General features: G+C 42.8%; 2 protein-coding genes across 3 annotated transcripts in view; one reads left to right on the forward strand and one right to left on the reverse strand.

Moving 5' to 3' along the window:
* The first annotated feature begins 672 nt into the window (after positions 1 to 672).
* On the forward strand, positions 673 to 9,525 carry chsy1 (chondroitin sulfate synthase 1). Its single transcript, XM_033991673.2, has 3 exons — positions 673 to 1,436; positions 1,987 to 2,482; positions 6,451 to 9,525. The coding sequence occupies exons 1-3, from the start codon at positions 1,126 to 1,128 to the stop codon at positions 8,038 to 8,040; spliced, it is 2,397 nt and encodes a 798-aa protein (XP_033847564.1). The 5' UTR covers positions 673 to 1,125; the 3' UTR covers positions 8,041 to 9,525.
* Positions 9,526 to 9,869: 344 nt separating this feature from the next.
* The window catches only part of lrrk1 (leucine-rich repeat kinase 1), a 38,091-nt gene continuing 32,183 nt past the window's right edge, over positions 9,870 to 15,777 (reverse strand). For both annotated transcript variants that reach the window (XM_033991672.2, XM_055230226.1), the window contains exons 34-38: positions 14,307 to 14,501; positions 13,797 to 14,011; positions 11,124 to 11,588; positions 10,906 to 11,037; positions 9,870 to 10,318 (exon numbers count right to left, since the gene is read on the reverse strand). In XM_033991672.2, coding sequence (XP_033847563.1) covers positions 10,135 to 10,318; positions 10,906 to 11,037; positions 11,124 to 11,588; positions 13,797 to 14,011; positions 14,307 to 14,501 — 1,191 coding nt within the window. In that variant the 3' untranslated portion in view covers positions 9,870 to 10,134. The remainder of the gene's footprint in view (positions 10,319 to 10,905; positions 11,038 to 11,123; positions 11,589 to 13,796; positions 14,012 to 14,306; positions 14,502 to 15,777) is intronic.

Genomic DNA, 15,777 nt, shown 5'->3' on the forward strand with positions numbered 1-15,777 from the left:
ACTACCTGCGTATCTCTATGGAAACGTTATAGTTTTTTCCTAAAATACTCTACAATAAGGCATTAACTTAATTATATCTATGTAGACTAGGATGACATGTCACCAGGCCAAATTACAGGTCAGATCTGTGACCTGACTACGCTCAGAGTAAGCATGATATTTTTCAAGCATTAAAACACCTGCAGTTGAATAAATGCAAGATATAGCAGTTGAATGCCATACCATAGAACATTCCGTGTAAAATGATAACATATCAATAGAGACAAACCAACGGTGAACCCTCAACCAAAAAAGTCTCATAATATTCCTTTTAGAGTACAGATTTTGTGTTTGCAGTAATGCTGTGGTCACACACACACACAAATTAAACTAGTTGATCAATATTACCTACAGTAAACTTGACAGTAAACTTTGGTAAGGTTAATTTATTTTCAGTATAAAAGCCTACACACCCCATCACACTCCCAAACCACTAACTGTTTTCGGAATGTGGATCCACCAGTAGAGCAGTCATGTGAGCGCACTTTTCTCGGTGGGAAATGGTTTAACTTAAGTACAGGTGGTTAAGAAAAAGCATGCGTGTTGCTTGTGCAAATGAGAGTGGAGCAAAAGGAGGAAAAGAGAACCTTTTTTTTTTTTTTAAATATATGTTGTAGTTATTCCGTGTACGTCTCATGCTCCTGAACACATCACAGCAGTGATCTCGAGCAGCTGGCTCGCGCGTCACCGCTACGGAAAGCGCTTTGGCTCAAACTACCCAAGACCAGCCTGTGCCACGGAGAGCTCCTTCGGACGATGACATTCTGCTGTGGCTCAGTAGTGGAGGAGAAATGTCTTCCATTTCCATCTGGAACCACACAACGGCATTAATACGAGTATAGTGCGGCTTTAATCCCGGTAAAGGACAGACGGAGACCGAAATCAATACGACAACCGACAGCCTGGACTGGGCTTTGAGTACAGCGCTGTGATACGACGTGGTCAACTGAAAAAAGGACACTTTTGTCCGGCTACGAGCCGCGTTTGAGCTCCACGTCCGCCCAGCTCTTTTGGAAGCGGTGTACATTAGACTTTTAGACTTTTGTGGACAGCTTTTATCACAGTAAAGTGTCGTTGTCGGAAGCAATGGCAGGTCGAGGCCGGAGAGCGTGGTTTAGTGTTCTGCTCGGGCTGGTTGTGGGCTTCACGCTGGCCTCCAGACTCATTTTACCCCGGGCCACTGAGCTGAAGAAGGGTGGACACAAGCGGAGAGTCACCACCGGCGGCTGTGGACTGAACCGCGCCTCCAGAGACGGCTACGGGGGAATGCTGTGGCCCACAGAGGAGAACAGCTCCGCGGCGACAGAGAAGCCCGCATCTCGCTCCAACAGCTTCCTGTTCGTGGGGGTGATGACCGCGCAGAAGTACCTGAACACCAGGGCTGTGGCGGCGCACAGGTACGGTGCTTTTGTCTGGGAGGTACACTTACATTGAGGGTCAACGGCTCCTGTCCTGCTTTCAGACTGCCTCTTGACCTTAAGATTACTTAACTGCTTTGTATTGGAATTAAAATAGTTTATCAGCAAATGTGCAGTGCAACAGGCGAGAGTCTAGATCATAGCACGGACCTACAAAGTATAATAACCGTACGATAACCCTCTAGATAAGAGTGGTGTTAATCCAGCAAGAGAGACGTATGTACCTAAAGTAATACAAGTAAAATGTCTATTCCTAGTACTAGTTTCTTAAAAGGTTGATGCAACTGAGCACCTGTATGCAATAATTACTCTTGCCCCTGCACATTCCAAATACTTTGTAACTTTTTATTTATGTTACATAAATAAAATGTTGGTATAAGACGCTGGAATACAGCTGACAGTTCAGTACACTCTGAGGCATCTGGTCACACATCTACACACTTCAATCTGACCAGAATAACCTGGAGGCTCTCATTATCTTATCTCTGCCACCAGCTCCTCTCCAGTTTCTTCTTGTGTGTGTTTACAGGACCTGGGCTCAGACCATCCCAGGCCGAGTGGAGTTCTTCTCCAGCGAGGGCTCGGACACCTCCATCCCCATCCCCATCGTGGCCCTGAAGAATGTGGATGATTCGTACCCGCCTCAGAAAAAGTCCTTCATGATGCTCAAGTACATGCACGACCACTACCTGGACCAGTATGAGTGGTTCATGCGCGCGGATGACGATGTGTACATCAAGAGCGAGCGCCTGGAGAGCTTCCTGCGCAGCCTCAACAGCAGTGAGGCCATCTTCCTGGGACAGACGGGCATGGGTGCACGTGATGAGCTGGGTAAGCTGGCCCTGGAGCCCGGGGAGAACTTTTGCATGGGAGGCCCTGGAGTGATCATGAGCCGAGAGGTGCTGCGGAGGATGGTGCCCCACATCAGGGAATGTCTGCAGGAGATGTACACCACCCATGAGGATGTGGAGGTGGGGAGGTGTGTGCGGCGCTTCGCAGGGGTCCAGTGTGTCTGGTCCTATGAGGTCAGTACTGTTTGTCGTGTAGTGTTAGCAGATTAGCATTAACCACCAAAACGTTTAAATTATATGGCAACCTGTGATTGCTTAGAATCCGATAACTCTTGGATAATTTGAGTCAGTGTTTTTTATTATATAAAATAACAAGATTTTTTTTACTTTAGTTGATCTCCACCAATCATTCAAACCACACCACACACAAGTTTCTTGCCCAAGGACACAACATCATGAATTCTAGAGCTGAATTTATATACAGTATAATATTACCCCAAAACTGATTATGTTGTTGAGGAAACTTTTAATCTGCCCCAACATACTCAGAATTGTGTATTCAGCATTTCTGCCACCGACTTCAGTGCCTAGTCCTGACCCAACACTTTATAATCATCTCTTGGCTGCTGAGTGTCAACTTTAGCCTTTTGTGTGAGAGAGCGATTTCGGGCCCGCTGCACCCAAGCCCACGGAACCCATCCCTGTGTCAGTCATTAGGTTTACATGCGTACCAGGAAAACTGGATAACTGGTCAAGTCCAATTTAAACAGATTTTTCAAAATGCACAAACCCTGGAACTATGATTAAAGTGTCTGTTCAAATCTCCCAGATCCCAATGACACATCTGGAGAAGTCTGTACGTACCCTGATGCCCGCTGCATGTACCAGTGTGTGTGAGGGTGGGGACTGGGTAGCTGCTATTTCCAGCTCTGTGGCCACAACCTCTGACAGGGCAGAGCCACACTCACAAACAAGCAGCATCATGGACCTCACTATTTTATCTCCTTTCTTACTTTTTAAATTTTTATAAAGGAAAATCAAATTGCAAAATCAACTTCAATGAGTTTTATATAACCAGGGTATAATGGTGTTCCCTCATTACTGGCTTACTCAAAGGTCTATTTTGATTGATTAATCCATGTTTGATTAAACCTGTATTGTCCAGCATTTGAGGTGCTGAAAATTTCTGTTTTCACCTATTCCGTTATTTGAGTCAGGGTCATACATGTAGGGTTAAAAAATTTAACAGCAATTTTTCAACAATAAAGGCATGTAAATTAAAATCTGCTATTTGCTAGAAATGGTGAAATGCCACCATGACCACCAAGATGCAAAGCAAGGCCTGTCAGTTCTGTAGTTTTGAACAGGAATTCAATTGACCTGTTTCTATTTTAAGGCATTTTAGGTCAATATTGCAGTTTACAATGAGCAAAATGTAAAATAATGTATGTTATAGTTTAGTACTACCAAGGAAAGCGTATAGCTTTTAAGTGTTTGGCCCCTGTTGTAGCTACGGGCCCCTGAGCTTGAGGGCTCCTGCGGGCTCCTGCTGGTTGTTGTTGGGGCCCCTCATGGAAGTTGTGGCGACAGACATGGGTGTGAGTGCTTAAGATGCCTCGATCTCATTAGAGCAGATTAGAGGCTAAGCTCTCTGATGTTTCTGTTTGGAGCAGGGGCATTCTTCACACAGGCCCGACAACTTGCCTATAAATGTGTTGTCTTCAACGGGAGAGGTGTTACTTAATTTAATACAGTCCAATTGAAGAATGAAATTAAAAGTGACTTAGAATTGTTAAAACAAAAGGATTGAAAATCTGATACTAATCGATAATAGAATCGAAACTAGACTGCTACGTGCTCTTCGGAGCAGGTATCGATACTAAAAAAGTCACATTCGCAGGACAGAAATTAAGCTTTCCTGAATAGCTTTAGAATGATCTTGAGCTGTATCAGAACAAGGCCACAGAGACTAATATACGCCCATGGATCATTATGGAACATACCTCAAGGATTACTTTGTAATATAAAATAAAGTACTTTGATTTAAATTGAAAATCACATTCTATTGTCTAAAGAAAGGGTGTGTTCCTTAGTATCCAAAACAGGTTTGTAATTTTCATATCATGACAACACTAGAGTAGGATATGATTTTTAGAACTAAATGTTTGCATTTTATGGTGGCACGTTATCCTTAGTGAATCGAAGTAGTCCTGACACTATAATTACCTCACATTACATTATTTTAACTAACTTAAACAACAATATTTTGAGGGCTTTCTATTTATCCTTCATTGAGCTAGAGGTGTTTCTTATTTTTTTGTTGTGAGATGTAGTGGGTTGAATATTTTACACAACACTCAGCAAAAGTAGTAACACACTTCTTAAGTAGTCGGAAGTGTTAGCAGCAATATAAGTGTTAATTTACCATGATTCTTGTTTATTCAAGATATGGTTTTGTTTTAGTGGGATGTTTTTCTCAGGATTCACTGAGGCTGCACTAGCACTGATTGGCTGCAGGTGCTGGGGTTTAGGTAGTGAGGATTCAGATCAGAGAGTCCCTTTAGGTTTAAACCAACCGGATTTCAGCATTGGAACTGGCAACCCCAGTGAGAGACTCATGTGAGGCTCATTCTGCTTTCTTGGATTATTTGGTTTTAACAACCAAAACTAAAAATTATAACCGATAAATCAGGCATCATGTCCAATATTTTTGAAATTAAGAATAAATCAGTATTACAGTTGCTATCAGTAAAACCTATATTTGATTTGAACACATCTACCTCATATCAGGAGTCAGTTAGGCCATGTTTATAAAACTTTTCTGATAAATATTTGATCAAATATCCGTTGGATTGAAAAAATATCACCTGAATACTGGTATCGGGATTCTCCAAAATTATGGATATTTTCTTTTTGTCAATAATACCCACCCATACAAAGCAGTTTTCAGTATATCCAGTTGCACTTCTATATTTATTAGGCCTAGTTGGAAGTGTGGTTCAAATAGACCCAGCATAAATGCATGGGGTTGGGCTAAACTCCCTCTAAGGCCGCTCTCTCTCCCATCCGCTTTAGCCTCACAGTACAGCGTTCCTTTGTGTGTTGTTTGGAGGTTACCCAGCCTGACCCTCTGGTGCAGGAGCACATGCACTGCTCAGATCTGCTCTGGTGTGGAGCATGACAGCATTGGAGCTCAGGGACATGGTTCTGCTGTGACGGAGCCTCCCGCTCATGAGACATGATCACAGGCAGGACGTCAGGAATGCTCTCGGGAGATCCCCCACTCTCAGCACAGTTGCAAACAGCAGTAACCAGAGCCAACACAGTTTTGTCTGGTGGTGTATACTGCAATATGGAAACTTTTAGTCTATTGATGGTTAATGCCTGTGTTAAAGTTCCAGTTTTGAATCAGAATGCTTGGACAGACACAGCTGTATTCATGTTTGTTACCATTTATCTGGACTAGATGCTACCTCCTCAATTGGTGTCCCTTGTAGCTTAGCTTTAGCACAAATCCCTTGTCTGTCCTTGTGAATACAGCCCACCCTCCTCCTGTCTTTATCATGTGCCATATAACGCAAGTATGGGAAAGGCAAAAAAGAGTTTAGAAGTTGAGCTGCCGTAAGAGGACTTCACCACTGTTATCTTTGAGATCAGAATCCTCATGCTGTATTATATTCCACCGAACTAAGATGTGTTGACATGTGAAAAGCAGACATGGACTAGAACCGCAAATTACTATTATTTTGTTAATCTGTTAATCTAGTTATTATTCTTATTGAATGGTGGAATAAGTCCAGTATAAGTCTAGACATGTCTGTATGATGAATCGAGAAAGCACTATTTCCAATGGAAACACAGTGCTGTCTATTTTAAATGGTTAAAACATTATTTCAAGGGGTTGATTCAGTAAGGAGGGGTGAACTGTATCCAAGGTTTTAAATAAGTGTAAGAATAATGCCACACAGTGTTAAACCTTATCTAAAGCACATAGTGTGTCATAGTGGTCAGGCATGTTACTGTAGTTACTGTACTGTGCTTGGATGTACTGTAAAAACTTAATACTGAATTATGACACAAACAAGCCAAAGCAAGTTGTACTAAAATATCAAGAACATTTATTTAGTTTTATGAGACAGTTTGGTTTGGCTTGTTTTTTTGTTTTGTTTTTAATTAAATGTCTATTTGTTCTCTTTGTGCAGATGCAGCAGCTTTTCTATGAAAACTATGAACCCAACAAGAAGGGCTACATCCGTGACCTCCACAACAGTAAGATCCACCGTGCCATCACCCTGCACCCCAACAAGAACCCGCCCTACCAGTACCGCTTGCACAGCTACATGCTCAGCCGCAAGATTGCAGAGCTGCGCCACCGCACCATCCAGCTACACCGTGAGATTGTGCAGATGGGACGCTACGGGGCTGGAGAGGCCAGCCGCGAGGACCTGCAGCTGGGCATGCCCCCATCCTTTATGCGCTTCCACCCCAAGCAGAGGGACGAGGTGCTGGAGTGGGACTTCCTCACAGGAAAGTACCTGTTCTCCGCCGGCAACGGCCTGCCCCCCCGCCGCGGCATGGACTCAGCCCAGAGACAGGCTCTGGATGATATCATCATGCAGGTGATGGAGATGATCAACGCCAATGCTAAAGCGCGGGGACGGGTGATTGACTTTAAAGAGATCCAGTATGGATATAGAAGAGTGAGTCCTCTGTACGGAGCAGAGTATGTGCTGGACCTGCTGCTGCTCTACAAGAAACACAAAGGAAAGACCATGACAGTACCAGTGCGCAGGCATGCGTACCTCCAACAGACCTTCAGCCAGATCCAGTTCAGAGAGGACGAGGAGATGGACGCGCACACGCTCTCCAGCCATATCAACCAGGAGTCTGACTCTCTATCCTTCTTGTCAAACTCTCTGAAGATGCTGGTGCCTTTCAAGCTAACCAGCTCAGGGCAAGACCAGCGAGAGCCCAAGGACAAGAAGGTCAACATCCTGGTGCCTCTGTCTGGACGCTATGACATCTTTGTGCGCTTCATGGCTAACTTTGAGCGTGTGTGTCTGATCCCCAAACAGAACGTGAAGCTAGTGGTGCTGCTCTTCAACACAGACAACCCTGAGCGAGTCAAACAGGTAGAGCTGATGAGAGAGTACCACATGAAATACCCGCGTGCCGACATGGAGGTGCGGCCGGTGGAGGGGTCCTTTTCCAGGGCTGTGGCTCTGGAGATAGGCGCCTCACACTTCTCCAATGACTCTCTGCTCTTCTTCTGTGATGTTGACCTGCTCTTCAACAGTGACTTCCTGAAGCGTTGTCGTGACAACACAGCTCCGGGGGAGCAGACGTACTTTCCCATCATCTTCAGTCAGTACGACCCCAAAGTGGTGTACATCGGCAAGGTCCCCAGCAGCAACCACTACGTCTTCACCTCCAAGACGGGCCTGTGGAGGACCTACGGCTTCGGCATCGTGTGCGTGTACAGGGAGGACCTGCTGTCTGTGGGGGGCTTCGACACCTCCATTCAGGGCTGGGGGCTGGAGGACGTTGACCTCTTCAATAAGTTCGTCCAGTCAGGCGTGCAGCTGTTCCGCAGCACGGACACAGGGATCGTACATGTGCACCATCCTGTGGTGTGTGACCCCAACCTGGAGCCCAAACAGTACAAGATGTGCGTGGGCTCACGTGCCTCTTCCCATGGCTCCACACAGCAGCTGGCCGAGCTCTGGCTAGAGAAGAACCAGGGGGGATACAGCCACAACGCCTCCAACCGGACACAGGAGCACAGGCTGTGAGCAGGCCTGCACGGGACAAGACTATCAGAGTGTGATACATGCACAGTCCAACATTCCATGCTTATGGTTCTGAGAACTTAAATATCAAACATGTAATCAGTTAAGCTGCTGTGTCCAAACTGGTCTTAAACACACAAAGATCCACATTCCTTTTAATACTTAACTGTGTGTGTGTAACTGTCCACGCCTGTGAGCTGTGGGGCAGAAGGCTCTGTCTCTGAGCTCTTGTAACACACACATGGCTGTTCTGCTTTAAGAGCAGTGAGTACAGAGGACTAAGGATTTTGCACACTCTTTCATTATTAGTGCTGCCTTCGTTTTCAAAAGTGTTTTCATTCATGATTCCGAAGCCACCAGCGAAACAGTTTTTTCCATTGTTCATTGTCTTTGTTTTTGGGAGAGCAGGTCAAAGTGTGCTAAACTACGGTATCTCGTGCCAACCTAAACTGTGCAACTCCAAGCTATCCTTCATTTCTATTTATTTACAACTGTTCTGCTTTTAAATGTATTTGTATATCTTTTTATTTAAGAAACACAGATGGCATCACTTCCAGTGAATTCTGAGGGAGCGAGTGTTTGAAAGGTTGACATTTTGATATGAGCTGATGTTTTATACTTGCTATTTTCCATCAAAAATCCATCCAACAGGAGATCAAATCAACACAGACGAATGTATGGGGAATCCCAACCAACAGAATTCCTGACAAAGAAATGACGTGTGTCTACCTGTCATAGAAGGTAGCAGTAGGTTTAGTAGGTCCATGGACACTGGGTGCTGTAAGAGTTGCTCATATGTGCCAGAAATTAGTGGAATCTATGCAACGTGGATGTGAAGCAAACATGTACAACATGTTCCAAATATCAGATTCACAGAAAAGCTTGACTTCCCCAAAAAGACACTGTTATTATTAAATACTGGTATATAAAAAATATCAGCCTCTAATAGCTTTCTATTAGATTTGTAAATGTTTTTATGCCATGCAAAAAATTTCCAATTTCCAGGGATTTGTCAGATTTGTGTTGGACCTCTACTATTTTGAAAGGGTTTGGTGGTTTACTGTTGTATTTTCATATCTGACATATCAGTGTCGTCATTTCATGTCATCTCAGGCTCAGTTTTTAATGCAGCCTTAAAACGTTTTAAAACCTACTACCAATTCCTTCTGTTTTTACCGTTAACTGTCTCTTTTTCTACAGTCACTGTTTATTTGAACTATTTTTACTTATTTCAGTGGGTTTATTCCATTTGGGAGGGTAGCTGCAGGGACACTCCAGCTCTGTCACAGGGGCATGACATCACTGTGCATTCACAATTCAATAAAAGCTTTATCCTGAAGCTGTGTCTTTATTTACTTAATACTTTATTTTAGAAAAATCAGCTTTGTAGGAGACTGGAATGGCAGTAAAAACAACCCTTACAAAGGGAATAACTTAATATCTTTTGAGAAACGTTTTCACATATCCTACATTTTGAACCAAGAATGATCTCTTGTAAAGTAAATATGAAGCAAGGCTAGAATGTCATTACAATAATCCACACAATTTTATACTACAAAGAAAATTAAATATTGGACAAAAATCTTGGCTTTACTGTAATTTTTTTTTGTTTCTTGGTGTCAGCTGAAATTGGAATAATTTATATTATAGAAAATAATAATTATTTACATAATAATAAATGACTTCCTTGTTTCATATTGCTGCAATGTGGGTGAATGATAAATGCAGTTCCATTGGTCCATCTTATGTTCTACAAACTCAAACCCTTACACAGTAGATTTAAAAGATGTATTTAGCTCAGAGTTATATATGTAAAATATTATTTCTTTAAAAAAAACATAATTCAGGTCAAACAGAATGATTCATCTTGATTTCTAAAGGGACAAAATGAGTCCAACTTAGAACTCCTGTACATGTCCAAGGGACAGCTCTGACGAAAGTAACAGTGAGTCCACAGCAGCAGATGGTTTTGTCCTTCAAATCTGTGCTGTGTGTACCTTACATTTGGGTCCTTAATAAATATCAGCGCACACACACATCCTTGAGCCTGAGTGCAGTGTGAGTGTGTAAACAGGAGCATGTGTACTGGTGTTCTGTTCAGCGCTCTCGGCTCTTCCTCAGTCTGTTCTCCAGGTGAACCAGGTCCTCCCAGCCACTGTAGAAGTGCTGGAGCTGCTGGCTGCCCCAAGCCCTCCATGCACACACAGTCCATTGAGAGAGGCTGTCTCTGTGCGCACATAGTACTGTGTCCTGGTCCAAAACTGAGGACACCTGCAGACGGCTGTGGGACACAACACTCATGTTACTCTCTGTCATGTCATTATACATACTCAGTCTGATATTATCAGGGGAGAGGGGCTGACTAACACATTCAGGTCAATGATGTTTTTTAGTATTTTAGAGTAACTTTATGTTAAACGGACATGACACAATAGGGGGTTTCCTGGATAGTGAAGCATGGAAGGCTGAAACATCCTCTGTGTGAGCGCTGATGAGAAGAGGCCCTGAGGAGCCCCTGTACAGGTAGACTGTGCCTCTATTCTGTCATTAGGAGCCGTTCTGGGGCCCTTTATGAACTGCTGCTACAGGTCAGGGGTCACGTGAAAGCACACACAGTCCCTTTGACAGAGCACAGCTGGGGCTGCTGTAAAACAGTAATGACAGAAGAGAGTTTCCCAGTCTGTAATCAGGGTAATAAGTCACTTGGACATGACTGATATGGTTTAAATTATTTTATTATGCTTTTCCTGTATAATTGATGGGATAGTTAACTCTTCACTTGATAGATCTGACATGTTTAGGATGTAACACTTTGAGAAAAGTTCTGTGGCACTATTCTCTTGACTTGAATAGTTCTGACAAGCTTACCCTTGAGCAGCTCCCTCTGGTGGGCGGAGCACGGCCGTAACACGGCCACAGAGCTGTTTGGACCCGTGCGGTTGGTAACCTGGCTGTTGGGGCCCTGGCTGCAGCTCCAGCACCAGCACATCTCCCCCACACCTGCACACACAAAGACATGCACTTGTAATCTTTATTTTACATGACGAGAGGATGGGGTTATTTTATACTACGGGTGTGAGTGTCACCTGGGGATCCACAGAGCTTCTCTAACACAGAGGACAGTGACAGCCCGGAGCTCAGAGCTGTTGCGATCCATTTCCACAGACTGCTGGTCCCCATGCATGTTGTTCTCCTCCTGGGAGGGTGAGGATGGAGAATTCAAGTGGGGCTCTGTGCTGCTGGAGGGGGAGAAGGACCCCTGTGGGCTGGGCTCTTTGCTGTTGGAGGAGGAGATGGACCCCTCCGTACTGGGCTCTGTGCTGGAGGGTGAGGCAGGCCCCTCCACATTAGACTCTTCTGATGTGACAGAGTCCTGAGCTTGAAAATACTGAGCTCCAGCATGTTGGCTGCACATGTACATCAGGTCCATGGGCTGCTTCCTCTCTGCGCTGTGGTCACTGGGGTCCCTGGGGTCACCAGAGTGAGTAGTGGGCACACAGGTGGGATGTTGAACAGGGAAGACATCTCTGAGCGGATTTCTATCTCCACAGCTGAAAACACATTAAATGCAGTAAACTTACAAAAGTTACATCCAGTTCAGACCATGGACCTCAGGATCTTGTACACATTGTTTTCATCATAAAGGAAAAATCTTCAGCATCAGTGTGTTATGTTTAGGTCTGACTACACATCCACCAATATGAATCCCCACAGTTTTGGATAGCACAGCTATGAGCTTACTTGCATTGTGGTGGGAGCTCACCTGGAGGCACTAACACCAACACTGACTGTGAACGACCTGTTTTATGGCCCTTTACAGGACATTAGCTGTGGTTAACAGTGTGGCTTCCATGTCTAAGTACTGCACTTGTAAAGTTGCTACAAGAGAACTCTGGTAGGACATAATGATGCACAATAAGCCGGACAACAGAGTTGAGGATTTACTGTACAGCCTGTTCCCGCTGTCTATCATTCCAGTGTGAGTACTATATAAGGGTTTGTTGGGATTGGATTTAAAAAAGATAGTTTGGTGAGTTCTCTCAAAATCAACACATTTCAAAAGAAAAGCCTAAACTGTTAATTAGATGTGAGAGAAGTTCTGATTATATATTTCTTATAGTATAATTATATAATATATTGTATAATATAATTAATAAGAACATGTTCCGGTGTGAGTGAAGAACTGAGGACGTATAGCCATACTGATTTGTTCAGGGAAAAACAGTTCATAAAGTAGTACCTATAATGGAATTGGGGCTATTGCTATCAAATAGAAATGTGCTGACTGAGTAAGACAGGAAGAAGGGAGTGGTTAGGTTACAAATGATTTATAAGGGTTTGGATTACCATATTTTCCGGACTATAAGTCGCACTTCTTTTCATAGTTTGGCCGGGGGTACGACTTATACTCAGATGCAACTTATATATGAAATTATTAAAATATATAATCTTCATTATTGTCACATTGGCAACTGTGCAAGGGCACTCGAGGCTTGTGTACCAGTATGGCAGTTGTCTACTTCTGGAGCAGGCGGAGTTGTTCAGAAGCAACATCGAGGATGAAGAATTCAGTGGATTTAGTGATTTGGAGTGAGATCGAGAGTAAACTTGTTAGCTTGTGTTTTATGCTTTAGTTATCTGATTAACTGTTAATGTCTTACATTAACACACCAGACACGTATTCAATTTGTTGTCTATGCTTCATGTAGTTGAATAAATATGTGTTATGTAACGGTTCATTATACTTGTTACAGTTTACTTGTTTGACCACTAGATGGCGATGGTGTATTTGTAATACTTGTAAGAAAATTTACTTGACTTGTTTTCTTTTATACATTTCATATTTAATTTGTCCTTATTTATTTTACCTGCATTTATAAGACCATAAAGGTGATATTTTTCATTTGGAACAATATTGTAAATGTTTAGTTTATCATAAGTCAAGTTAAAGGTCACGAAAACTACTTCCTGTTTTCCGGTTCAGCCTTTTATGCTAATGTGAAGTCTTACCCAATAGAGCACTCTTTAAGAAACAATTGAACAGTAAAATAAAAAGTTTTCAGTTCACTGGTTTGTTTCCTAGCAGGCCAAAGTGGTATGTATATTTTCCATGTGTTCATGTGCAGTTTTGTGAGTATATGTATGCGCCAGAGCTTATGTTGTATTTGATGTGTTTGCTAGTTCTACAATGTGAACAGCGATGAAGAAGACCGCAGTAGACATCAGTGAAAAGAACTGTCTTGTCTCTTGTGTTTGTGGACAAGCCCACATGTGTTACATTAGGGTAGTATATCTGATTAACTGTTAATATCTTATGTCAACGTACCAGACATTTTGTTGTGTTACGTTAGCGTGCTGTACTGCTATTCAGCCCGTTATTCTCTATTTTATTGTTATTATTATAACTTGTCTTTAAAAATAAAATGTCTGTTCTTGGTCTCAGATTTTGTAACATAAATTTCCCAAAAAAAATGCGACTTATAGTCCAGTGCATCTTACATATGTTTTTTTTTCCTTCATTATTACGCATTTTTTCGTGCGATTTATACTATACTATGAGATGAACAGTCTGGAAAATACGGTATGTGTTTTTCTCCAGGCCTTCAGTCTACTGCTCCATCCTCTGGTGATCACTCCTGTCACTGGTGGAAGCTTCATGGGGGAGTGGCATTCTAGGAAGCCAAACAGCCTCAAAAGCCTGCAGCTTGTTTACATGTACCTGTACTCACTAGTACATACTTGCATGTACATGTACTCACCAGTACTTGGCACAAAGCTGGTAGGAGGCGGCGTCATACAATAGTACTGTATTGGTGAGATCGTCCAGCACCCACACTGCTTCTTGTCCCCACAGGCAGAAGCTGGTTGTCATGGATACAATAGTAGAGGGAGGAGTGTAAGGCTCCAGTCTTCTGATGGGCTGTAGTCTGAGACAGTCAATGACCAGGATACCTGGCCCGTTGGAGTACCAAAGCTGAGGAGCACAGGACACAAGGATCATGAGGGAGCATTGTGAATGTGAGCCACTGCAGAGGGTCTCTGGCTGAAAACTGCAAATTATTTTTCAAAGTTTACATTGATTTTAGGGCTGGGTATAGTTAAGGATTTATAGATCAATCACTCAGAAGTTATGGGAATGGATCCTTGAATCATAATATTATGAGATTCTCCTTGTGCAGTTAGTGTGCAGGCTTCCTCTCCTTTTCACAGGTTATACATTCAAATGTAATTCACAATTTGACAGGCATTAAATCCAAAACAAGCCTCACCTCCTTGTCGGACCCCAGCAGAACCATGGCGCTCACGGGGTAGACTTTCTGCCGCAAGTCTGTCTCGTCTACCCCCAGGGCCTTGTTAATGGAGTGAGAGCAGAGGTAGGTCTCTCCGTCCAGTGGTAGGTCATTGAGTAGATTGTAGACCGCTACCAGGCCATCGGACATGCCAGCAAACACACGGCCGAGGCTCTGTACACACAATATTAGCTGGACCACTACAAACAAATATGTGCCTTAAGATATGGCTATTTAGTTTAGATGGAATGATTCTAATAACTTAATTTAGATTGTCAGTTTTGTTTAAGTTAAGGCATTGTTAACGTGTCATTTTTTGAAGGATAGAGAACCTACATTGTCAAAATACAGCAAAGCATTTTCCTCATAGCATGGGAGCCTAAGTAATTTGTCATCATTTCGGGAAAATACAAAACCAAATTGACTGTCAATAATTTGACTGCAGCGTTTTTGTTTTGTTTTCTTTGGCTATAAAATTGTTTCTGATTTGCATAGAATGGATTCAGCAGCATCTAGAGATGTAGCTGGGTCTAGAGAGTAAGACAGATTTTTGGCTGTACTGAAAATAAATAAATATATCCAAACATCCATTTTTAAAAATCTACAAAAAAGTAGTTTCCAGAAATAGTTTTGCATATATTACTTGTACTCATTGGTGGCATAATGGCATATGGCTGGAGATTGTATAAACAATTTCCTACAAACAAGTAATAAAGTAAATGTGAGTTTACATATGTTCGAAAATATAGTACAATAGTTGTGCATGTAATGCCGAGGTTCACGCACCATGTTTTTGTAACTAGACAATGCCATCTAGTGGTAAGATCGGGGTTTGTTAGCGCAGGTTCTTACTAGTCGTCTTTCTCAAGTTGAGCAAAAACAAAAACAAAAAAAAAGGGGGAGAGAGCGGGCTAGAGACAACTGCCAAATGATCGAGGCCACCAGTGAGCGCACAAATGTTTTTTCTCAGACATCACAAAAATTTCAATACAGTGTTCCCTCACTATATCGCGGTTCACTTTTCGTGGTCTTGCTGTTTTGCAGATTTTTTAGTGCAATTTTGCATGCCTTTTTTTTTTACAGTGTATGAAGGTGCGTGTTCTGCGTCCTCATTGGCTAATGGACGTGCCATGTCTTCTGTACAGTACAGAATGCATTCAGCCAAATTTACATAAATGTTCGATGTTAGCAGTCTGACTCTAGGGAGTCAAGACCACGTTGGATGCCTTTGCATTTGAGGACAAACGCCTCTGATGCGCGTCTTGGACGCTCTGGACGCACATCATCCTGACACATGTCCAGAGTGTCCGTTGTGGTCTGTGAGTGCCTTTGGATGTTTTGTTTTCCCTGTGTCTTTGTGAATGCTGCAGACCAGGTTGAGAGAGTGACTTTAATGTATTTATTACATAAAACCCCTCAACAGAGTGATACAGAGGCGTGTCTGTATCTA

The sequence above is a fragment of the Periophthalmus magnuspinnatus genome, chromosome 3 (genome assembly GCF_009829125.3).
Source record: "Periophthalmus magnuspinnatus isolate fPerMag1 chromosome 3, fPerMag1.2.pri, whole genome shotgun sequence".
NCBI lineage: Eukaryota > Metazoa > Chordata > Actinopteri > Gobiiformes > Gobiidae > Periophthalmus > Periophthalmus magnuspinnatus.

Bases quoted from the DNA above. Each gene is read 5' to 3' on its own strand.
- chsy1 (XM_033991673.2), top strand. From the start codon at position 1,126: ATGGCAGGTCGAGGCCGGAGAGCGTGGTTTAGTGTTCTGCTCGGGCTG. The intron at 1,437-1,986 runs GTACGGTGCTTT...GTGTGTTTACAG, and splicing joins AGGGCTGTGGCGGCGCACAG to GACCTGGGCTCAGACCATCC. The intron at 2,483-6,450 runs GTCAGTACTGTT...CTCTTTGTGCAG, and splicing joins AGTGTGTCTGGTCCTATGAG to ATGCAGCAGCTTTTCTATGA.